At 51.5% G+C, this 24218-nt stretch overlaps 2 protein-coding genes across 3 annotated transcripts; one reads left to right on the forward strand and one right to left on the reverse strand.

Moving 5' to 3' along the window:
* Positions 1-964: 964 nt before the first annotated feature.
* On the reverse strand, positions 965-5851 carry Mlf2 (myeloid leukemia factor 2). 2 transcript variants are annotated; one of them, XM_021164655.3, is made up of 9 exons: positions 5642-5851; positions 5064-5141; positions 4707-4833; positions 4433-4468; positions 3120-3173; positions 2706-2834; positions 2380-2539; positions 1671-1883; positions 965-1511 (listed from the first exon to the last, which is right to left on the reverse strand). In XM_021164655.3, the coding sequence occupies exons 2-8, from the start codon at positions 5111-5113 to the stop codon at positions 1696-1698; spliced, it is 744 nt and encodes a 247-aa protein (XP_021020314.2). In that variant the 5' UTR covers positions 5114-5141; positions 5642-5851; the 3' UTR covers positions 965-1511; positions 1671-1695. The 2 variants fall into 2 exon arrangements, with proteins under 2 accessions (XP_021020314.2, XP_021020313.2); XM_021164654.2 differs by having other exon boundaries at positions 965-1490; positions 5642-5850.
* Positions 5852-17860: 12009 nt separating this feature from the next.
* Ptms (parathymosin) lies at positions 17861-23695 on the forward strand. Its single transcript, XM_085840860.1, has 6 exons — positions 17861-17870; positions 19146-19855; positions 22382-22453; positions 22657-22735; positions 22907-22968; positions 23144-23695. Exons 1-6 carry the CDS (start codon positions 17861-17863, stop codon positions 23192-23194), a joined length of 984 nt encoding a protein of 327 aa, XP_085696986.1. The 3' UTR covers positions 23195-23695.
* Positions 23696-24218: the final 523 nt, after the last annotated feature.

A 24218-nucleotide genomic window follows, 5' to 3' on the forward strand; every position in this document is an offset into this window, starting at 1 on the left:
AACAGCTGAATAGACTGAACAGGCTGAAAAGCTTCAGCATGGTGGTACAGGTCTATAACCCAAGCAGGAGTAGGAACTCAGGGTTGTTCTCAGCTACAGTGTGAGACCTGTCTGCAGAAGGAAAAAAAAAAAAAAGAAAAAAAGAAAGAAACCTGGCTCAGTGGCCAAGTGCTTGCCCAGCATGTAGGAGGGACAGAGTGACCCATTTGGCTGCAAAGCAAGAGCTGAGCATTCAGAGAAATGTGAGCTCTTCCTAGCCTCCAGGCTGCTCGGGTTCCAGCTTACTCTATCCACTGCTCTCCTTCCCTGGCTCAAGTTCTCAGCAGCTAGGGGCTGATGAGTTTGAGAAATCCTTCCCTCTTGAAACTCGGGTAAAGCTACCTATGCATGTCTGCCCAGCCTTGGCAAACAACCCTGCCCATGGGAAGGGACAGCCAATTCCATAGGCTACAGTCTGTACTCAATATGACTCTGGAGTGAAGTTACACCAGGGAGAGAGCAAACCCTCCCCCGCCCCCCCCCCCCCATCCCTGCTGAGCTGCAACAGCTCTGTCACTGGTGTGGTCTGAATGAAAATGGTCCCCGCAGGCTCATATAATTCAATGTTTGGTGCCCAGTTGTGGTGGACTATTTAGGAAGGACTAAGGTGTGTCACTGGGTTTGAGGTTCCAAAAGGCCAAGCCATTTCCAATCTCTCTCTCCATCCTGCTTGTGGAGCAGATGTAGGCCGACTGCTCTAGCATCATGCCTGCCTGCCGCTTCGTTCCCTGCCCTGATGGCCATACCCTCTGCAACAAGCAACCTCTCAATTAAATGCTTTCTTTTATATGCTGCCTTGGTTATGGTGTTTCATCACAGCAAAAGAAACCCTAAGACAGCTGGGCCACATGTGGAGCCAAGACGACAGAAGGTAGGATTCAGCGGGGTTGAACTGGGGCAAAAGACGAAAAGTACATCCAGAATCTTCACTTTTTCCATTCTCCTTTATTCCATAAACACCTAGTTACAAGTTGCACAAATCATTAATTTTTATAAAGGCAGAGAAGGGTAAAGGAAAGTGTTTCTGTGATGGGTGGGGGAAGGGACAAAGAATTGGAACTAGTCCACTTTCTCCACAGCCCTTATAGGACCATGGTATCTGCAGTGGGGCTCTGAGGAAGAGGTGGGCAAGGGTCAGGGGAGCTGAGGGACGGAGATCCCTAAACCCAGAGCTCTCCCCCAAACCCTTCGATGCGTGGCAGGGGCTCGGGAAGATGAGGCGGCTTGGAGATGGAGCAGCAACATGAGAACTCAAGTTAGTGGATACAGGATGGGTGGGACACGCGGTGAGGGGTGAAGATGGAAACGTAGGTAAGGGGGGCAGTAGAAGGCTCTCCCTGAGACCCAGGGAGAGGTGGGGCCAGCTTGCCTGTTAATTTAATATTAAATTGGGATGGAGGTTGGAAAGGACAGTCATTTCAAGGATGGTTACTCAGCCTCTCAGCCTGCACCTGGAGGAAGGAAAGATGAGCCTGTCAGAGAAAGGACACAGAAGTCTGGGGTCAGGAGCATCTTCCAGCCACTCAGAAGGAGCAAGTCTCCTGTCCCATGACAGCTTAACTGCTACACTGATCTGCCAGCCAGCCTCCTCTGGTCTGTCATATTCCCACTCTTCCCTCTCAGGCACTTACATGAGAAGCTGAGAGCCTGGGGCCTTCACCAGTCATAACGACGCGACTGTCGGGAGGGGGAGTCCTCAGGTCCCTGGATCGCCAGGCGGGGAGGCCCCTCAGCCCTTCGCCCCCCACCCACAGATGCCTCATGCCGTCGAAATTCCAGAGGACGCTGCTGTCTGTATCGGGATGTCTCCCTTCTCCATTCATCATCAAATGCTGCTGCCTCGCCTAAAGAGGACAGAGAGCAGCCATGGAAGGCGGTGAGCCACAGTATTCTGAGATCAGAAACCAGGGCAAAGGTTGAGATCATGCATGGGAGAATGGAGGTTGGGAGCCATTTTAGCTTCAACACAGTTCCTGGATGCCACTGGCAAGCCTGAGGCACAACTACTGGGGTTACACATCATGGGGAGGCACAACTACTGGAGCTACACACCATGGAAGCTAATAAAGAGCTCATTTGAGAAAGACAAAGTAAAGGGTGGAAAAGAAAAGCCGCCAATCTCCATACAGGAAAGTACAACCATCAGCACCTGACGTCAGTCAAGCTCTGCCCCCTCCCTGGCAACACCTGACTCAGCCCTGAAGCTGGCAACAGAGCCTAAGCACAGGGCTCACCCACAGCCCTGCCTGAGATACCTGTGGGATGGTAGAGAAAGCTACGCTCCAGTCTACAGCAACTAGCTCAGGGGCTGCTGCCCGGAAGGAAGGCAGGCTCACTCACTTTCATCCAGGTTGATGTAGTCCTGCCGCTCCTCCTGGTCCCCTGTGCGGTGGTTTCGGGAGCGCTGGAGGATGTGAGCCCTATCCCGAATGTGATGCCCAATGGACATCTGCTCTAGACCACTGTCTGAGTCTCGGACAGTCCTCCGTGTCTCCCGGATCTGGGATGAGGCGAATAGGCACATTCACTTCTCCCCACAAAGCCCTGGCTACATCTCCCCGGGATGAATACATCACCCACGACCCAGTCCTGAAAACAGATGCCCCTGGTTCCTGTGGCTGCCGATCCATCCTACCTCCTCGGAGATAGAGGGGTTCCTTACTCACCCCGCCTGGGGCAGAGCGCATCTCCGACGTCTCCTGGTAAACCTTGGGCGCGCCGTCCCCAGTGTTGGAGTAGGAGATGACAGTGGAGGAGGAGAAGGTCTGGCAGTTGCCCCCTGCAGCCATGTGCTCCTGAGGAGGGACTGAATGAGGAGGGCCTACTCTGCAGAAGGGAGCTCCCTTCAGCTGCTCGCTCTTGCTACATCTTTCTCAAAATACGTGAGAATGGGAAACGCATCACAACCGCCCGATTCCTCAGGCCCAACACTAGCATATGTAATCACTCATGGGTCTAAGAACAAACACAGGACTCGGGTGCTCGTCTGACCCAGCTTCTTCACTAGCACACGCCACACCCCCAACCATGTTGGCTGCCACGGAGATCAAGGCAGGGGAAGACTATGGGGCAAGTCATACCATGTTCCCAATCATGTCGTTCATCATCCCAAACATGTCCATGAAACCGCCGGACTGAGGAAAGACGAGAGTCCAGAGAGTCAGCGGCTTTGGGCCTCACTCACCTGAGGACAGACCCCTTTTCCTTCTTACATCTAGCCTAACCACTCAAGTTCCTCCCCATGAACTGCTGGCTACCTTCTCCGGCTCTGTGACCGCCCTAATGCTTCTCCTGCCTGCCGTCCCAATCTTTTTTTTTTTTTTTTTTTTTGGTTTTTCAAGACAGGGTTTCTCTGTGTAGCCCTGGCTGTCCTGGAACTCACTTTGTAGACCAGGCTGGCCTCAAACTCAGAAATCCGCCTGCCTCTGCCTCCCAAGTGCTGGGATTAAAGGCGTACCATGTCCAGCTCGTCCCAATCTTTAAGGAAGTGACCCAAAGGCAATGAATTAAAACCTTTGAGCATGCTAAATGTTGATGGTACTTGCCTTTTTAATCCAGCACTGGGAGGCAGAGGTAAACAGTGAGTTTGAGGCCAGCCTGGTCTACAGAGTGAGTTCCAGGACAGCCAGGACTGTTATAGAGAAACTTTGTCTCAAAAAAAAAAAAAAAAAAAAAAAAAAAAAAAAAAAAAAAAAAAAACCAAAACAAAAAAACCCTCTGAATATTTAGACCTGTAAAAGAACCCCAAACTTTCCCTCCTCAAAAGAACCGCTATACAATTTTACTTTCCCCAGTGGTTAAGAACTTCCGGACGCCGGGCGTGGTGGCGCACGCCTTTAGTCCCAGCACTCGGGAGGCAGAGGCAGGCGGATTTCTGAGTTCGAGGCCAGCCTGGTCTACAAAGTGAGTGCCAGGACAGCCAGGGCTACACAGAGAAACCCTGTCTCGAAAAACCAAAAAAAAAAAAAAAGAACTTCCGGGTGTCAGTAGTATTTGAGTGTTCTATTTATTATCTTTCTGTGTATGAGTGTTTTGTCTGCATGTACATCTGTTCACTACATTCATGCAATGATGGCAGAGAACAGAAGATGGCATCAGATGCCCTAAGACTAGAAATACAGACAGTTGTGAGCTGCCATGAGGGTGCTGGGAATCAAACCCTGGTTGTCTGGAAGAACAGCTAGGTGCTCTTAACTCGGGAGCCACTTCTCCAGCCCTAGCTCCTTAATTTAGTCAATGGGCTCTGAACCATGTCAACTATCCAAAGAGAAGATTTTTAAGACCACCAAAGTGGTGCATTTGGAAATAACATTTAAGGGGTGTGTGTGCGTGCGTGCGCACGAGAGTGTGTGCACTCATGCGAGAGATACAGAAAGAGAAGACAAGGACTCACCATTCCCAACATCCCGAAGGGAGAGACAGCCCCAGCCTACAAGACGAGAAACTGAAGTTAGAACTACATCCTACCACCTTACTGTACCAAAGGAGGCCAGTGCTCCATTCCCCCCTTCCTTCTCTCCACAGGAGTCACACAGCCCCTTTCCCAGACTCCTGACCCCACTCGTCTGCCTCCCACGCAGGTCATGTCCCTTTAAAGCTGGTTGTAGGGCAAGAACTGCAGCATACTTAACTAATCACCCCAGGTCTCGATATGTTCCAACTGTTACCTGCATCCTGCGGCTGGCAGGCCTGGTTGCTGGCATGTTACCATCTGTGATGCTCAGGAAGGGGCTATATCCAAAGCCGCCTGACAACATGCGGCTCATGTGCTGACGGTGAATTGCGAAGGGGTCCCTGCGGAGTGAGCATACACTATAGACGGCAGATTAACCCCCAGCCTTCTTCACCTCCCCGAAATGAAGTCAGGGTACACAGTGGTACGGTTGCCGGCTTCCCTCTGAGAGCGGCAGCTGAGTATCCAGCTAATTCTAACTGGTTCCAGCCAAGGGAACCCAAGGGTCTGTCTGAACTGCTCAGACCTGAATCCGAATGGGCTGAGGGCGCGAGGGGGAGGGAATTCTCACATCAGGAACATGGGATCCTCAGGCTCCACGTCCCTCATGAAGCGGAACATCGTGATCTCAGCTCCAGGGGGCTCCACACTGTGAAGATACGGAGGCTGAGTTTCCTGCAGGCGGCCAGGCTTATGCACACCAGCTCAGTGTTGCTACTCTTAAGGCTGCCTCTTGCACACACTATCACTGACCCCTCCAAACTCCAGGTAAGACCCTTCGGCAGGTGAGCCATATAACCTATGAGACCTGAGAGCCAGCAGCTCTCCAAGCCGGTCACGGAATTTTTCCCAAGCCTCTTAGTGGGTGCCCCTCCACCCCCGCCCGCCACCCTCTCTTCCCCGAGCCACCGTCAGCTCCTCCTCCGACGCCAGACTCGATGAGAATCTCGAACGGCGGCCCGCCACCCCATTAATGACCCCCAACTACTCTGTCTTCTGCTACCAGGCCTCCCCGGGCAGGCCTCACTGCCCACCGAGCCGGGCCGCCACTGCCCCAGCCCGTGCCTCCCGCCGGGCGAGCCGGAGAGGAAGGTCCACTCCCGGGCTCGCATCCCTGCAGCCGTGCGGGCCGCACCGCCCTGGCCTCACCGGTCCCCGACTCCGGCTCAGCGGCCCATCCGGCCGGCCTCTCCTCGGGGCGCTGCAGGAGCAGGGTCGCGGCCCGGGACTCAGGGATTGGTCCGCGCGGCAGCTTCTCGCCTCCCGCACCGCCTCCTGCCTTCGGCTGCCACCTCCGTACCCCCGCCCTCGGCCGAGAAGCCGATCCTTGGTCAGGCCCGAACGGAAGTGACGTCACGACGGACGGCCCCGGGGGCGGGCCGCGGGAGCCCCACCTACCTGCATGGGAGGGGGGGCGGCGCGCGCGCCGTGGAGCCCCAGAGGGCGGGTCCTCTGGGGCGGGTGGGAGGTGTCATTAAGCTGGCTCGGGGATCTGGGGACAGGAAGAGGCTCCTGCAAAGGTGGGGGAGGGCGGAGCGGAATCGGGAGGGACCGGCTAAGAGCAACGTGGGGGCAGGGTGTGCCGCACCTTTTTTGCGGGGGGGGAGGCGGGCTGTCTGGGGGCGACCGGTGGGGCGGATCCCTGCGGGGACCTTTAAACACACTGCCGGAGGGGCGCTTAACTAGGGGAGCGCGTGGGCCTGTCCCTCTGGAGAGACGCTTCGGCGGGCGGTGTCCTCCGAGTGACGCAGAGAAGGAGGTGACAATTTAGCTCAGGTCTAGTTCAGCCTTGGAAAAGGCCAACCAGGGAAGGGAATCCAGGTTGGGAGTTTGGCCGCCAGAGGGCGATCCTGGGCCGGGCTGGATCTCTAGCGCCTTAGGACTCGGTGTTGGCTTAGGCTTCTGGACCATTCCAGGACCTGTCTGTGAAGGGTTGGCCTGAGCAAAGGCGTTAGTTCTGAAGTCTGTTTGCTTTTTGTTGTCGTTTTTGGTTTTGATTTTAGTGCTTAGGACCCAACTCAGGACCTTGGGCATACCAAGCACATGCCCTACCATTAAGCTACAGTCCAGTTCATTTAGGTCGTAGGTCTTTCAAACTTTCTTTGTTCTAAGCAGGTAGATAGGTCAAGGGACTAAAGTTTAGAAGAATAAAGGGGTGGAGAGTTAAATTAAGCAGAATCACCCAGGGGTGGAGCTAAAAAGTAAGCCCAAGAGGGCTGACTCCAAAGCCAGAGGCTGGTATTTTGACATACTAATTGTCTTGCACAAAATCTGGCTGAGCTGGAGAGAAGAGCCCTCCCCTTTGGGTCAGAGGATTTGAACTGTATTGGGTAGACTTTGACCCACAGAGATCCAAACTCAAAACTGTCCCAAGTTCTTTACTCTGGCTGTCAGCCACATTGGTACCGTGTGGAACCTGATCTGAAGAGAAAGGTTTATTCTAACCAACTCCCCAAGGGAAAAGGGTCAGTGGTTACTCAGGAAACGATTGGGAGCAGAGACTCTCAGCTTCTTTCGATTTGATCATTGCTAGTGGGAAAAAAATAGTGCTAACAGAAGAAACAGTGATATAGCTAACGTAAGCTGACAGATTGGCAAAGTGAAGCCAAAAAAAAAAAAAAAGAAGAAAATGTGTTTTTCATTGATATTTGATATATAAGACCTTCTTTAAATGTCTCTTGGTATCCCACCCGACAATTGTCCTTTCTTCTTGCTCTAAAGAAAAGCACTTTGACATTCCATCCAGAGTACCTCAGGACTGCAGAGCCAGCTCAGTGGCTAAACATGACTGATGGTTGGTGGGGCACTGGGAGGGAGGCAGAAAAAGGATGGTCTCTGTGAGCTGGAAGCTGACGGGCTACATAGCTTGTCTAAAAGAAAAACAGCAAAAGCATAAAATTAAAAAAATAAATAAACAAAGCTTGCTGCTATTCCAGAGAAACCCAGGATAGCTACAGAGTTGCAGCTTCAGTAGCTCTAACATGCACTGCAGAAATCAAGGGTATGCGCACACCTGGCATGCTGGCACACATCTACACGGAAAATAAATCTGAAAAAGGAGCTTGCTACCTTGCAGAGGACCTTGTTCCAGGACCCACTTTGTGACTCTCAATCATCAATCAGTAAAACCCCAGTTCCAGGCTATCCAATGCCCTCTTTGGGCCTCTAGAGGGATTGTGTACACATTGTACACACCTATAGGCAAAATACATAGAAAATAAAAATAAATCTGGTTATATAAAAGGGTTACTTTGGCCAATGGTGACCTTTAATCCCAGCATTCAAGAGGCAGAGGCAGGTGGATCTCTGTGTTTGAGGTCAGCCTGGTATGGGAGGGGAGCAAGGGGGAGGGGGAGAGCAATCAAGCTCCCGAGAGCTGGGACAGCCAAGGCTACATCCTTCTCTAGTCTATAGTATAGTCCACCTTCCCCCTAGGCCATTGTAAATACTTGTGTATGGGTGTAACTCAGCTACCTATAGTTCTAAGTATCTACTCTGGTTCCTCTTTAGGTCACAAACTTCCTTATTCCTAGATAATGGTAAATTTCTGTGAGGGGCAGTGATTTAGCTATCCATGCCCAAGGTCGGATCAACCAGTGATTTAGCTATTCATGCCCAAGGTCGATCAAGGACTGCCTAGAATCTAACTTAGCTATATGTCAAAATATCAACCCTTAGGAGTACTTGTAATAAAGCAATATTAAGGGAAAGCACACAGATCCGTTTACCAACTAAAGCAAGGACATTGGAGCATTCTTTACACAGGATACCACAGTTCCAGGAGACTAAGTTTCCATGAACTTTTCGCCTCGGGACAGCGCCCAGGTTTTCGGGGCCTATTCATATAAACAGAAATAAATAATATTTAAAAAAGAAAACTCAAGCCGGGCGTGGTGGCGAACGCCTTTAATCCCAGCACTTGGGAGGCAGAGGCAGGCGGATTTCTGAGTTCGAGGCCAGCCTGGTCTACAGAGTGAGTTCCAGGAGAGCCAGGACTATACAGAGAAACCCTGTCTCGAAAAACCAAAAAAAAAAATAAAAAATAAAAAAATAAATAAATAAGAAAAAAGAAAACTCCTGTCTTGAAAAAACAAACAAAAGAATGTTACTTCAAAGAGCATTCTGCCACCTACACTTAAAGATATCCTACACAAATGTTCTTTTTTTTTTTTTTTTTGATTTTTCGAGACAGAGTTTCTCTGTATTGCCCTGGCTGTCCTGGAACTCACTTTGTAGACCAGGCTGGCCTCGAACTCAAAAATCCGTCTGCCTCTGCCTCCCAAGTGCTGGGATTAAAGGCGTGCGCCACCAAGCCTGGCACAAATGTTCTTTTCTCTTGTCTCTTTTGAAAGCAAGTCTCCTACCCTCTCACTATGTAGCTCTGGGACTAAAGGTATATGCTCCCTACCTGGCCATCAAAGCAAGTTCTACATTGCTTGGCAAGTCAACAGTTGTTTAATGAGCACGTGCTCTGTGCTGGGTCTAGTGTATTAAACAGACAGACGAGGCTAAGACAGCCCCTGCCACCTTGAGGTGGGTGTGGTCTTTGAGTCTCCTTGCCTGTGTGTTGTGTTTGTTTTGACATAGGTTTTTGCTATATAGCCCAGGCTGGACCACTTGAACTAATGGTAACTCTACCTTAGCTTCCTGGCTACAAGGATTCCAGTTGGGTGCCGCTGTGGCAAGCTATATCTCCAGGTTTCTTCTTCTGTCTGTTATTTGCTGTCCTGTCTCCTTTCTTTAAGTCCTTTCTCTTCCTTCTCTCAGAGTGTAAGGATGTTGCCATGTTGTTGGATATAAATCTGTAATCCCAGAGATACATAGCAAGTCTCTATGTGAGATGATGTCAGAAAAGATAGCAGACAGAAAACCTTAAGAATCTCATACCATTCCATTTTATCTTTGCATGCCTGTGTGTGTGTGTGTGTGTGTGTGTGTAACCAGGACCTTGCATATGGTAGATAAGCACTCTACCATTGAGCTAAGCCCACAGCCCTATTTTTTATTCGGGACAGTCCTGTTGTATAACCCAGACTGACCTGAAACTTCCTGTGTTGAAGTTAAGTCCTGATTGTCTGTCGTCACTGCCCAAGGGGTGGGATGCTGGGCCAGTGCTATACACTCTCTTTTCCTAACTTAATTTCTGGTATATTCACCTGGGTATGGAGTGCTTCTATCAAGACCTGCGTGCATGCGGAGGTCAGAGGACAATCTGGAGTTAGTTCTTTTCCTCTACCCCGTGGGTTTCAGAAACCAAACTCAGGTCACCAGGATTGGTGGCAGCTGCTTTGACCTGCTGAGCGACCTCACTGGCTCTATATGATTTTATCTTAAGATTCATTTAGGTTAGCTATGGCGATGCATATCTTTAGTCTCCGCACTTGGGATGCAGAGGCAGGAGGATCTCTCTGAGTTCGAGGCCAGTCTGGTCTATGTAGTGAGTTCCAGGAAAGCTGGAACTACAGTGTGGGTTCTTGTCTAAACAAAAACATAGATAAATAAAAAAAAATTTTTTTAAAGAAAAAAAGGCTTCTTTATTTGATGTGTATGAATGTTTTGCTGGCCTGATGTATGTCTGTGCCTGCCTGATGCATACAGAAGTCGGAAGAGGGTGCCGAGAAGGCCTGGGTAGTTGTAAGCCACTATGTGGAAATGAACCCGGATCTTCTGCCAAGAACAGGGAGTGCTCTCGACCACCGTGCTATCTCTCCAGAGCCTCCATGTAATTTTAAATGAGTGTATTTCCTCACCTAGGAACATTTACAAATTACAACTTAACTTTTTCTATTAGACAGAATTTGGAATCTAGGGTGCTTGTTGCTTTCTTGTAGCTTAAAAGTTCTTGAGCTGGGCTTGGGATGTAGCCCTGTGTAAGAGCTTACCTTGTACACACAGAGCCATCTCCTGGATCCTTACCAACACACACTCACATACACACACACACTTGAAATTTTGGGAGCTATGCAAGCTTGTGTCAGTGTCCCTGGTGGCTTATAGCTCTCTAGGAAATGGAAGGATATCATTTACAAGCCACTAGCAGTTATGTCTGCCTGCCTTCTCTTTTCCTCACCTCCTGTTCTTGTTCTTTCCCTTCTCCCTCTCCTCTCCCTCCCTCTCTGTCTGCCTTGGTCTCTGTCTCTTCTCTATCGGATCAATGAAGGGCAGGAGTTTGTCAGTCATTGGCATTTCCCGTAGATGACAGGAGTGAGAGGGACTGAAGCTCGAGAGGACAAGGACTGAGTGTGCCTCCTACATTCTCTGCTCATCTGGCTGGACTCGGTCAGGAAATCCTTGAGAGGGTAGAGCTGGGCCAGAGAAGGGGCCCTCTTTGAATGTGAGGTCACATATCTGGAACCAGCCCAGAACAGTTGGATATTTGAACAGAGGGCAGAGGGTGGAGCAACGTTTTAAGCAGGGAACTCACACAACAGCCTGTTTGTCGTTTAAATGGAAAGACCTTTTGTGCATTCCTGGAAACTTTTTTTTTTCTTTTTTGAGCTTGTCTGATGCAGCAGGTATGGCAATAGGGAAACCGAGGTAGGTGTGAAGATACAGAAACCCCAAACTCGAGATTGACAATTGTGAGCTGGCCGAGCTTCATATCACTTAATCGTGAGCCTCTGAGCACATGCAAGTCAGGGGGGTGGGGACCAAATGCAAGCTCAAGGGAGTAGGGAAAGGAAGAAAAAAACGAGGTCTAATTTTGCACAGAGGAAAGTGCCATCAACCAAGAGAGGAAACACAGGATGATTTCAGTCGGCTTCTGTTTGAGTGTTTCCTGTGCTAGACCTGGGAGCCTCCAGGGTTCCAGCTATGTGGTTGGTGGGTGGGACTTTCAGCAGGCCTCCATGATGGAGCAGTTGAGAGAGACTGGAGCAGAGAGCCTATAAAAGTCACCTGGAAGGTCCATCGACCACACACTGACGCTTCCTCGTTATCCTCTTGTAAGTCTTTAACTTGCTAGGTCAAGTGCGTGTTTCACTAGCCGCTTAGTTTCCCCTTGCTGGTCCCCTGAATCAGCCATGGGCTGTGTCATGTGTGAAAGTTGTAAACACACCTGAGGTTAAGTGCACAGCAGCCACCTGTAGGAACGAACGCAAACAGCAGCTGGAGCTCCCTGGCTCTGACATTCTAATTACAAATTGCAGGGGTTGGCTGTGGGCAGAGAGGCAGGCTGCAGGCTGGACTAACAGCGAAGTGGTGAGGCGTGTGGCTGGCATGCATAAAGCCCTGGATTTGATCCCCAGAATGACCCTAAAAAAAAACAAAAACGAAAAAAGAAAAAGATATGGTTAAGGGGCTGGATAGATGGCTCAGTGGTGAAGTCCTTCCACATAATGAGTTCACAGAGACTCGAAGTCAGAAATGATTGACAACTACCTGTCACTCCAGTTCCAGATCTGTGGCCTCTGCTAACACCTGTACTATGTATACACATGGGCATAAACATAATTTAAAGATAAAATAAGTATTTTTATTTTTTCTGAGACAGGGTTTCTCTGTATAGCTCTGGCTGTCCTGGAACTTGCTCTGTAGACCAGGCTGGCCTCCAGCTCACAGGGATCCACCTGCCTCTGCCTCTGCCTCTGGAGTGCTGGGATTAAAGGTATGAGTTCACCACCAATACTAATGCCCAGATAAATAAAGCTTTTTTAAAAAGGAGGTAGCTTAAAACAAAGATCTAAAGTTGTGGAGTCCAATATGGTAGCTGCTGGCCACATGTGGCTATTTAATTAGGCCTGATGGTATAACTCAATGGTATGAGCCTTGATCACCATGTGCTAGACCCTAAGTCTGACCTTCTGCATCAGTAAAAACAAACAGCAAAACTTAAATAAATAATTCATTTTGTTTCTTAGTGGGAACTAGTCGCTCCCCCACTTTCTTTCTCTCTCTCTCTTGAGATGGGGGTCCCATATATATCACTCTGGCCTTAAACTCCCATGACGACTTTGGTTTCTGACCCTCTCCACCTCTCCTGACTAGTTTTAAGCACGTCATCTCCCACACCTAGTTTATGCAGTAAAGAGTATTAAACTCAGGACTTCATGCATGAGAGGCAAAACACTCTATAACACTGCCCAGCCCATAAGCTAGCCGTGCTTTCAAGTGTTAAATAATCACATGCTTATTGTACTGAACTGAACAAATGACAACTTCTCAGGCTGACAGTGTAGGTCCGTGGTAGAAGCTGTCACCGGGGTATGCACAATGCCTTGTGTTCCACGAGTAACACTGTCAGAGTGTTTGTCTTTTGTTTGTTTGTTTGTTTGTTTTTTTCGAGACAGGGTTTTTCTGTGTAGCCCTGGCTGTCCTGGAACTCACTTTGTAGACCAGGCTGGCCTCGAACTCAGAAATCCGCCTGCCTCTGCCTCCCGAGTGCTGGGATTAAAGGCGTGTGCCACCACCGCCCGGCTCAGAGTGTTTGTCTTGTCTTTCATCGCAGAAAGTACTGATGCAGTGCCGGGAAGCATCTTTAAATGCTCTGTGACTTATGGATTTTTCTGAAAGTCTATAACGAGTTTTTGAAGAGTAAATACGAGGGAGAATTTGAAACGACAGAAGAACGTTGGACCGGAGTCAACTATTCTGGGTGCACAAGTGAAGGAGAAAGCTGAGGGTGAGAAAAACCAGCCAAAGAGTAAGGCAGGCCACACCTGTAACCCCAGCATTCCAGAAGCTGAGGCAGAAGGATCACCGCAAGCTAGACCCTGCCTCAAAATGGCAGCCAGTCTCAAGTCCTGAAGAAGTTCAACACTTCACTAGGAAGTGTTGAACAAACTCACTTTGTAGACCAGGCTGGCCTCGAACTCAGAAATCTGCCTGCCTCTGCCTCCCCGAGTGCTGGGATTAATAAAACATAACTCTTATACTTCAACAAACTTTAGCACACCTCTTAGTAGCTAGCAGGGACTGTAGTATACGGCGGCGAGAGTCAAGGCTGAAGGCAAAAGACTAGTCCCTGCCCTGAAGGATTACAGATCAAGAGCTCTTCACATCAAAGTACAGCCTTGGAGAGATGACTCGGAGGTGAGGGGCAACCGTTGCTCTTCCAGAAGACCTGAGCTTTGCCCCCAGGATGGCTCAAAACCACCCAAAACTCCAATCCCAAGGGCACAGCAACACTCTCCTGGTCTCTGAAAGACTAGACAAGCGGTGCACAGACATACATGCAGACAGAACACCCACACACATAAAGATAATAGATTAGAAAGGTTTTTAAAGTACAGCTTAAAAGGGCTGTAATCTGATAATTCACTGATCTGTACCCTAGCAGTCAGCTGCAGGGTGCTGGCATGATGAGGAGTGGCTGCCATCATGTCTGCTTTAAAGTTAAGCCTGGGCAGAGCATGGTGGGTCACTTCTTTAATCTTAGCACTCCAGACAGAGGCAGGCACATCTCATCTCTGAGTCTGAGGCTACCTTGGTCTACTGGACTGTCAGGGTGAGAAACCTTATCTCAAAACAAACAGACAACTCTAAGCGTGATATAAAGGCACAATGGAAATTCAAAGTTCTTCCACTAAAATTGACATATCTGAGTAGAATTTTGATGGTGAATAAGATCAATGAAGCTAACTTTAAATTTTATTTCCATTCTCTTTCGACCAGATTAATTACATATGATGTGACTGTTTTGTTTTTAAATGAACAATTTTAAAAAAATTATTTATTTTATGTATAAGAGAACGCCATTGCTCTCTTTAGACACACCAGAAGAGGGCATCAGAAAACATTACAGATGGTTGTGAGCCACCATGTGGTTACAGGGAATTGAACTCAGGACCTCTGGAAGAACAGTTGGTGCTCTTTTTTTTTTTTTTTTTAATAACTTTTTTTAAAAAGATTTATTTATTTATTATATGTAAGTACACTGTAGCTGTCTTCAGACACTCCAGAAGAGGGCACCAGATCTCGTTACGGATGGTTGTGAGCCACCATGTGGTTGCTGGGATTTGAACTCTGGACCTTCGGAAGAGCAGTCGGGTGCTCTTACCCACTGAGCCATCTCACCAGCCCCAGTTGGTGCTCTTAACCACTGAGCCATCTTTCCAGCCTGGTACTGTGTTTTGAAAGTGGTTTTGTGTGTGTGTGTGTGTGTGTGTGTGTGTGTGTGTGACAAGGTCTTGCCATTGGTGGCAGGGTGTTCATAGATAGCCCATGCCAACCTTGCATTTGAAGTCCTTCTGCTGCCTAAACTCCAGAATACCAGGATTACAAGGATTCATTGTCTCATACTACTTTGTGGAAGCTATTTTTCTTGTTGTTTGCATGCTTGTCAGTTGAAACAGACAGAGTCTTACATAGTCCAACCTGGCCTCACCTCCAACCTAGTATGTAGCCAAGATTAGCATGCATATATATGTATACACCCACAGATACACATGTATAAAATATATGTATTACATACAACATATAATATATAAACATTGCTGCAGATAAGACTAAGCCATTCTATGAGCTGGAGACCTGGGCTGCATAGAAAGAGGAAAGCGGGCAGTGACCGAAGAGCTCTTGCTGTTCTAGCAGAGCGTCCAAGTTCAAGATAATCTCTTTTTTTTTTTGTTTTTTTTTTGTTTTGTTTTTTTGAGACAGGGTTTCTCTGTATAGCCCTGGCTGTCCTGGAACTCACTTTGTAGATCAGGCTGGCCTCGAACTCAGAAATCCGCCTGCCTCTGCCTCCCAAGTGCTGGGATTAAAGGCGTGCGCCACCACGCCCGGCCTCCAAGTTCAAATCTCAGCACCCAAGTCCAGTAGCTGGCAACTGGCAGTAACTGCAGCTTCAGAAATTCAAGTTCTCTCCAGACCTCCAAGGGCACCTGAATATGCATGAGCCGTGCGCCTTGCACAAATGTGTATAAACACACACACACACACACACACACACACACGCACACACATGCGCGCGCGCGGTATCTCAGGCCTTTAAAGCCCACAACGGGGAGGCAGAAGTAGGAAGCAAGCCTGGTCATCATAGTGAGACTCCTCTGCCTCAAAAAAAAAAAAAAGAGGAAGGAAGGCTCTGGAGAGATGGCTCATCTGTTAAGAGCACTGACTGTTCTTCCAGAGAACCCTGGGTTTTATTCCACACGGAGGCTCACAGTCTATTTCCAAGGTTTCACACACCCTCTTCTGGACTCCTAGTGGGATCCAGGAACACAAATAGGGCACCACTCACAGACAAAACACCCAGACATAAAAACTAAATAATAATAATAATAATAAAGGACACCAGGCTCTGAGCGAGCACAAGTCTGCATCACTCTCTCCTGCCTTTGAATTTAATGAAAACCACTGCTTCTGACTCTGTTTACCACAACTGTCTTCATCACCACAATAGCCTGCATCACTGTATCACAGGGGATGGTCACCAAAATAAAGCTTTCCTTCCCAAAAAAAGGGGGGTGGGGGGCAAAGAGAAGTGCTTGCCACCAGGCCTGCTGGTCTGAGTTTGATTCCCGGGACTCACATGGGAGAAGGAAAAAGCCATGCTCACACTTGAGGTCTGCCTTCTGCCGGAGTGCACCAACACACTAGAAACAAGGGTTTGGTTAATTTCTTTTTTTTTTTTTTTTTTTTAAGATTTATTTATTTATTATATGTAAGTACACTGTAGTTGTCTTCAGACACTCCAGAAGAGGGCACCAGATCTCGTTATGGATGGTTGTGAGCCACCATGTGGTTGCTGGGATTTGAACTCTGGACCTTCGGAAGAGCAGTCGGGTGCTCTTACCCACTGAGCCATCTCACCAGCCCCGGGTTTGGTTAATTTCTAAGTGTTCGTCGTCTCCTGACTTGGAGGTTTTTTTGTTTTGTTTTCCGAAGATGAAGGAAAAATTGGGAAATAAAAAAATTGGGAAATAAAAAAACTGTGGTCACTGGGAGTGAACTAAAGATTTAATAAAGGCTAAGGGAGATGGCCCAGCTCTCCGGACTTGTGTGCCCCACTGCCTTGAGTGACACAGGCTCTCCTCAGCACTGGGCGGAAGAACACAGGCACACTGACAACGGAACTGGAGACCTCACTAAGGAGGAGTCTGAAGCAATTAGAAGGGAACACCTTCCACACTTGAGAGCAGAGCAACTTCTAGGAACTCAGCCAGATGTCAGAGCTTCCAGGGGGCTCCGGCCTTTCTTGTTCTTCTCACCTTGGTCTCTCCTTTTTCCCACTTTCAGAAGATGTGTAAGCACAGTTGTTTTGTTTTTTTTTTTCCCCACTCAACTCGTGGGAAATGTCTCAACTACAAGGTAGAGTAATAGAATTCTAGGAATAGGCAGGCCTCCACAAAACCTCAAGAGTACTTCTATGGAGCGAAACAAAAGAAGCAAACGTTGGCATTTGACACCAGTGACCCGAGGCACAAAGACAGACCTTAAAGGGCCACTCTGGTGGGTTCTCTTCTCAACATCCCATTTCCTCCAAATTCACCTCAAGTCTCCCAGCTGCTTCCTCAAAAAGCAGAACTTTAGGAGACTCTGGTCTGCGCTCTAACCAGCTAGAAAGGATAATGGGTGGTTCCTCCGTTATCCATAGGAAGGGATTTAGAATCGGCCGTCCAGCCCTGTAGAATGCCCCCCAGCAGTCCCTGAAGACCCTAATGTCCAAGTTCTTAGATTTCTATGCACTCCCTTGGGCCTTGGGGCAGGATTCCCATTCTCTGCCTCGCCATCTCCCTGGAATTTTCCACTGCAGCTGCCTCCGCTCCCAGACACCCCTCCCTGGGCAAAATTCCCGGCTCCCTCCGCCTCCCCTTCCCTAATCACACCTCATTCCCACCCCCAGCCTTGAGGCCCAGCCCACAGTCCAACCCACTCCCCAAGGTCCGTCCCACACCTCACTGCAACCCTGGTGGTCCCATCTAAAGAAATGGGATGATAGGCCCTTTATGAGAGGGTAAGCCAGAGGGTCTTAATCTCCTTCCTAGGCCAGAGTGAAAAGACAGTGGTGGGGCTCGTCCCCTGTGGGGCGGGAGTGGGGGGAGTGGCCCTCTTCACATCCCCTTATAAGGCAGGGCAAGCAGTTAGGATCTTGGATTGGCTGATTCAAATGAGCATTCCACCTGGCAACAGGGTTTCTATTGGCTCTCGGGAAAAACAGGAGGAAGGTGGATGGAGGTTGATGGTGGCGGTGATTGGAGGGGGGAGGGGAGTGGAGGTGACCGGAGTTGAGGGCGGTTACCAGGGCAACAGGGTAAGAGCCCAGCAGGGTGTCCGAGACAGCAGGCGGGGCTGGGAGGTGGAGTAGAGAAGGCAGAGAAAAAAGAAGGCGGGAGGGAGAGGAAAGAGACCAACCCAAAGGGAGCGGGGCTGGGGGGGGGGGTATGGGGGGAGGGAGGGGAGAGAAATGAAGCAAGAAAGGGTACAGAGATGGAATATGGTGAGAGATTGCTATAGACATCAGTCACTGAAGTCTGAGAAGCGCATTGAAAAGGGGAAGTGGAGAGATCTCAGAGAAAAGGTGGACCGAACCCTGCCAGGAAAAAGCAGGGTGGGGCGCCAAGATTTATGAGACGAAGAAACTGAATTAAGAGTCAGAGAAACCAGGAGATGTGTATGAGAGACCAAACGATGGTGTGTTGACACGCTCACATGCTAAATGATGATGGAAGACCAACAATGGCTTCCCTTTTTTCTAATTTGGGGGGGGGGTCGGGAGGGGGCAAGATGTATTGCTCAGGATGCCCTCAAACTAATGGCAATCCTCCTGCCTCAGCTTCCCAAGTGCTGAATAGGTCATCTGGCTAAAGGTGGTGTTTTTTATTAAGGAAATAAAAATGATTTGGAAAAGGTGAGGGGTAATAATGACAGATCTCTCTCTCTCTCACACACACACACACACACACACACACACACACACACACCAAAGACAATCTTTTCCCAATGCCCAGCCTTCTCCTTCATCCACCGTTCGGGCCTCAGACTGACAGGCCAGCCCGTCTCTTTCTGAATCCTAGGGTTCTCAAAAAATGATCTAAAGATTCTGAACCTAGGGGTGAGGCGCTGAGGACAAGGAACCCCGTATCTGGGCCCGTGTGTGCAAAGGACAATTGAATTCAGAAAGACTTGGGGGGGGGGGGGAGACAGAGAAGAGCAACGAGAGGGAAAATGTACAAGGACAATCAGAAAGAGAGTTGAAAATTAGCTAAGTTTATAGGGCCAGGTGACAGTCAGGTAAGAAAACAGTGTTATCTGGAACAAAGTAAATTGAGACATACGAGATGTAGATGGTTGTAAGGGAGGGGTCTCGGTCTATATGAATGAAGAGAGGTGAACCAGGCAATTAAGTGAGGTGAGACAGGTAAGAAGAGAGAAGAATAAAGAGGCAGATGAGAACATCAGAGGGCCCCTCACATCCCTGGAAACAGACAGGAAGGAACACGCCAAGGACCACAAATGTCAAGTCCAGCCAAGAGGCCCAGGCTGTCCTTTGTACTCTCACTTTCCTCCTCAAGGCCACCTAGAGAAGGCGGACAGGAGCGAGAAATGGAAGTGGCTCTGCAGCCTTCTTCCTCTCCTTTCAGCTTTTGGTTTCTCAAATACCTGCCCAGCCTCTACATCTACTCCCCACTCCCCGCACCCCCCCCCCCCCCTTTAGCAAAATCCCAGGGCTAAAAGGAGGAGGTCAGCAGGAGTCTGGCCAGTCCGCCCCCAGGAGCCAGACTCCAGCTTGCAGGCAGTAGGCTGGCATTTGGAGCGGTGTCTCCCCGCAGGAACCCCACCCCTTCCCACCTCCTCGCCCCACTCCGCTCGCTCCCGAGCCGTCAGTCTCTCCATTCCCCCTCCCGGTCTCGTCCTTCCTCCTGTCCCGCTCGCTCTCCCGCCCTTCGCTTTCATCCTCCTATCCCCACCTCTCCAACCTCCTCTTTCATCCCCCTCCCCTCTCCTCTCCTCCCCGCTCCCGCCTGCCCCACCCCTGGGAAGCCCCTCCCGTCGGGCAGCGCCGCCTTAAAAGCGGGTTCCCTTCCCGGGGGCGGCAGCGGCTGGTCGGCGGCAGCTCTGCTGGTGCGGGGGCGGCGAGCAAGACCGAGCGACCGCGACCGGAGCGCGCCGGCCACCGCCCGCATCGTCCTCCCGCCTGCCCGCCCGCCCGCCCTCCGGACGGCCGCAGCCCTGCGGGTCTCTGCTCCGGACCCACCCCCGCCCCACCCCGCGCGCCTCTGCCGCCTCTTGCAGCGAGCCAGCTTGCCGAGCGGCCGTCGCTGCCGCTGCCGCCGCCGCCACCGCGCCAAGTTCCGGCCGCGGCCACCCTCCGCCGTCCAGGGCTCCTCCGCCTCGGCCCCGGGACCCCGGCTCCCCGCCAGCCCCGGCCCCGGCACCATGTCGGAGAAGAGCGTGGAGGCAGCGGCCGAGCTGAGTGCCAAGGTACGGGCAGGGGCGGCGGCGGCGGCCCAGCACCCGGGCAGCCCCGGGATCGGCGCGGTCCTTCGCGCCCGGTCGCCCCCGACGGCCCCGAGCGGCCCTGGCGCCCGGTCCCCGCGGACCCCGCTGCGCCCTCCCCCCGCTCGGAGCCCGGCGCTGCCTACCCCGCTCGGCGCCGCCGGCGCCCTCTAGCGGCCCAGCGCGCCGTGGCTCGGGCTTCGCCGCCCGGCCTGCGCCCGGCCCCGCCATCCCCACCCCTCTCGTGCCCTGCCTGCCGCGCCCGCCTCGGCCCGGGCCCCATGTCCGAACCGAGCCCCCAGGTCTCTTGCCACTATGACCTCACCTTTCCTCTGCTAAGCGGTTTGGGATCCTCAAGTGTAAACAGGACTCTCCCGGGAGGCTACTCCTCGGCTCCTCCCCTTGCCGCCCGACCGTCTGTCCTCGTCCCCGAAGGGCTGCGCCTCTCCTGCACCCCCCCTTTTTAATTTTTTAAAACATTTTTGCCCATCTTCATTTGTTCTTCCTCTACTACCGATTTCCAATTTTTTTTCATTATCGCCTCCCCTCATGTTGAATTTCTAAAAACCAGAAAGACGGAGAAACGAGCCTTCGAAAAAGCTGGAGCTCAGCATCGCCTGACCATACGTCAAGCTGTCTTTGCTCTCAGCAGCTGCCTTTCCCGGCCTCATCCCTTTGCCCTTGTCTCTCTTTCAGTCTTCCTCTAATTTCCCCAGGGAAACTGCGGAGTGCCGCTTAGGGAAATTAATGCGGCCAGGCTTGGGGGCTGGGAGCCCAGTCTTTTTTGGGGGGGGCGCAGTATAGTTCTCGAGGTCCAAGTGGAAGGAGGGAGCTGATAGGATGAAAGGCAGTGGGAAGAGGGGACATGTGAGATCTGATAAGGTGTGCCTGTGTGGCCCTCCGGTGGGTTGTGCGGTGGCATGTGACTTCACCGAGTAGGCGTCTTTGTATGTCTGAGATCCAGCGAGTGTGTGGGACCGCCCGTGTCAGTTACATGTGTGCATGCCGAGACTGACTGAGATGTCCTGGAGGCATGTTGTTGCTTTGTGAGTGGCTACACTGTGCTCCTGTGAGACTGTGCCAGAATGCCCAAACATTGGGCCATGTGTCTCCAGAGCGTGTGGGTGCTTCCCCGCAGATGTGTGAGTTGGTGTTAGCCTGGGTGAGCTTGTGCACCCCTGTAGAGGCCAGAGAGCTGCTTAGCAGCTGGGGGCAGGTCACATACCCTCCTGGACAAGAGATCATGGAAGGACAGTGACCAGGACAGGACCCAGGAGGAGAGGGGCCAACCCTGTGGACTTTGGTCTCTGGTATTCTCTCTCCCTTCCCCTCACCCCTCCATCAACCCCAATAGAAAACTCAGGCCAGGGCCTGGCTCACGCTAAGCTGACTTAGTCCCTGCCTGGCCCGGGAGCGTATGAGAAAGCCCACCTGGTAATACAAGTGCCCAAACCCACCATGTGACAGAGAAGGAACGACAAATCAGAATGAGGAAACCTGTCTGGTGTGAGAGGGTCCAAGTGTTTTGTGCTCTTCCTGAAGGGAGTAGAGTGTCCTCAGGCCAGTCATTTTGGCACCTCTTCTACCTCAGTCTTGTTCTAGAAAGGACACGTACCTCTGGGGTGATCTACTTAGGAGAACTCCGGCCCACTTGGGATCGTGTACACAAGAGTTGCATACTAACGTTAGATAAGAGCGGAGGAGATGGTGGCCCCTGCCAGGGGGACATAGGATCTGCATGGGGTAGGAAGGCTGGTGTGTCCAGAGGGGCTTACCCACTGTCAGAATAGAACAGGACCTGCTGGGCTTTTGGAGCGAAGGCGGACAGCCTGGTGGGAGGGGCTCTGGGCAGGTAACTCCCACCTGCCCGCCCGCCCGCCCCGGCGCACACTTGTTTGTTGTGCTTTCTCCTTCCTCGGCGGCCGGAAGGTGGAGCCGGCAGGGAACGCGGAGACTGGTTAGATTGGGGATAGAAACCGATGGGGGAACATGTTAGGGTGATCGCCACATCCCTGTGCCGTTAGGCCAGGTAGGAACTGGAGGGTTAGGGAGACACAGCAGGGATACAAAGACCTCAGAAGCTGACGGAGAAGCTGGGAGTGATGCCCAGGAGAGAGAGTACTTAAGCAAAGGCCCCTGAGGTAGACAAAAGGCAGAGCGGGGGCAAGCAGAGAGGGTGAGGGGGTGGGGCAGCCAGGCTGCCAGCAGATGGGGGATTTGCTTTGTGGAGCTCAACTCTTAAGCCAGGGGAGGTTCGGAAGAACTTGATGGGGTGGGAGCCTCAGCGACTCTGGCCACTTACCATCACTTGCCCACATCCCTGGGGGTCCTGGGGGACAGAAGTCTCTAGAATCAGCCAGTTATGGCCCATATCTAAGGACCCGAGGACTCCAGTTGTGTCTCAAACTATGGCCACCTTCCCTTACTACCTTTGACCTAGCTGCAGAGCTGGAAGCCCTCGAGGGCTGTCTGTCATCCTTGCTGAGAGAAAGGTGACCTTCTGTCTTGCAGGACCTGAAAGAAAAGAAGGACAAGGTGGAGGAGAAGGCTGGCCGGAAAGAACGGAAGAAAGAAGTAGTGGAGGTGTGAAGGCAGCAGGGGGATGATGACTACACTTGCCCAAACATCCTTCCTGCCCCCTACCTTCTGGGGGTGCTGGGGTCCTGCCATTCTCTCGACCTCTTCTCATTCCTTCCCTGCCCTGAGGCTCCTAGGCCCCTTTATCACCCAGTGAGTGGCAGTACAGCTGGCTTGACATCCATCACCCCTTGTCTTGGTCCCCATAGGAAGAGGAGAATGGAGCTGAGGAAGAGGAAGAAGAAACTGCAGAAGATGGAGAGGATGATGATGAAGGGGATGAAGAAGGTAGGGATGGGCAGGGAAGGCTGGGCTGTAAAGTTGAGACTCAAAAGAGCAGAGTCAGGGAGCAGTTGAAGACTGGACACTGGGATGGAAAGGGGTGTGTGTGTGCGCGCGCACGCGCGACGTTCCCAGAGCCTCCCAACCTTCCCCAGTGACTTGTTTCTGGCTCCTCAGATGAGGAAGAAGAAGAGGAGGAGGATGAAGGCCCCGTGCGGAAGAGAACTGCTGAAGAGGAGGTTTGAGCTGGGTTGGAGTCTGAGGGGCTGTCAGGAATATATCAAGGGCTGGGTGGCCTTTGGATTTGGACCCAGGTCCTTGTGGGTAGCATGGATAGGCAGGGGCCAGAGCAGGGCCAGCAGGAACGGGGAAGTCTCCTTTGTCCAGCTACTTCAACTTTTATCCTCTCCACAGGATGAAGCAGACCCCAAGAGGCAGAAGACAGAAAACGGGGCATCGGCATGAACCCCTGCCCGTGGGCTTGGGGATGGGAGGCCCCTCAGGTCCTGGAGGTGGGGCGGGAACACACAAATCCAGCCCCCCTTCTCCTGGCTCCCTGCTCTGGCCCTGCCCCAGAGCTGTGACCCTTGTCCTTTGACCCAGCCTCTCATTTCCATCTCTCCAGACACTGCTCCTTCACCCTCACTGCCACCAGTCCAGCTCCCGATCCGCCTCATCTGAGCTCCCCAGCCAGCCCTCACTTGCCCTAGCATTCTTGTTCTTCTTTCCTGCCTTCCCTCACCATCCCATATGTTCCGGTCCTTGCGAAGCCTCTCCTTCCCCTCTGCACCTCGAGCCTCTCAGCCTGCCCTTCTTTCTCCTGCCTGATCCCTGGGTCTCCCTCAGATTCCCTCCTCTCAGACAGCGCCAGGCCGGGGTGGGGCTGGGGTTGGGGCCAAGCCCCGAAGCTGCCCCCTCCCCTTTTTGTATAATTTAATAAAGAAACGGTCGCGCTTCTGTTTTTAACCCGTCTCCTGCTTTCCCCGCAGTCAGTGCACGAAAGGGTGTAGAGGGCGTGGCTGACCTCATACCCAGATTATAGGAGACATGGCCAGTCCTCCAGTGGGAGCTCAAGGTCTTCCTCTGGGGGCTGACATACGTCCTGTTTTTTGGGTTCCTGGGGAGCTTTCTCCTCAGCAGTGCACACTATATCATGTTAACTCACGTAAGATCTAGACACTGCTGAGCCCAGTGGAAAGCTTCCAGCTCCATTGTGCTGAACCAGGCAGATAGAAACAGGAAGTCCTGCCCCCAAGGTGGAAGAGGCTGTTAGGCCCAGGTCTCAACCTAGAGTTTGGAAAGAGAACTCCGAAGCATGGACACCTTTTTGACTCACGGGAAGCAGAGTTCTCTCATACATGGGTGGCAACAGACTCCAGAGTTAGTTATCAGACCTGTCTCCTTGTCATCGTCTTCATTTTCTCAGCTCAGCTGAGCTGGGGAGCAAAGGTTGTTGGGTTCCTCTAGCCTTCTGCCTCAGTTCCTCTTG

The sequence above is a fragment of the Mus caroli genome, unplaced genomic scaffold (assembly GCF_978045245.1).
Source record: "Mus caroli unplaced genomic scaffold, Mus_caroli_1 scaffold_7, whole genome shotgun sequence".
Lineage (NCBI taxonomy): Eukaryota > Metazoa > Chordata > Mammalia > Rodentia > Muridae > Mus > Mus caroli.

Bases quoted from the DNA above. Each gene is read 5' to 3' on its own strand.
- Ptms (XM_085840860.1), top strand. The intron at 19,856-22,381 runs GTACGGGCAGGG...TCTGTCTTGCAG, and splicing joins CGGCCGAGCTGAGTGCCAAG to GACCTGAAAGAAAAGAAGGA. The intron at 22,454-22,656 runs GTGTGAAGGCAG...TGGTCCCCATAG, and splicing joins GGAAGAAAGAAGTAGTGGAG to GAAGAGGAGAATGGAGCTGA.
- Mlf2 (XM_021164655.3), bottom strand. From the start codon at position 5,113: ATGTTCCGCTTCATGAGGGACGTGGAGCCTGAGGATCCCATGTTCCTG. The intron at 3,174-4,432 runs GTGAGTCCTTGT...GTCTTTCCTCAG, and splicing joins CCTTCGGGATGTTGGGAATG to TCCGGCGGTTTCATGGACAT. The intron at 2,540-2,705 runs GTGAGTAAGGAA...GCCTCATCCCAG, and splicing joins TGCGCTCTGCCCCAGGCGGG to ATCCGGGAGACACGGAGGAC.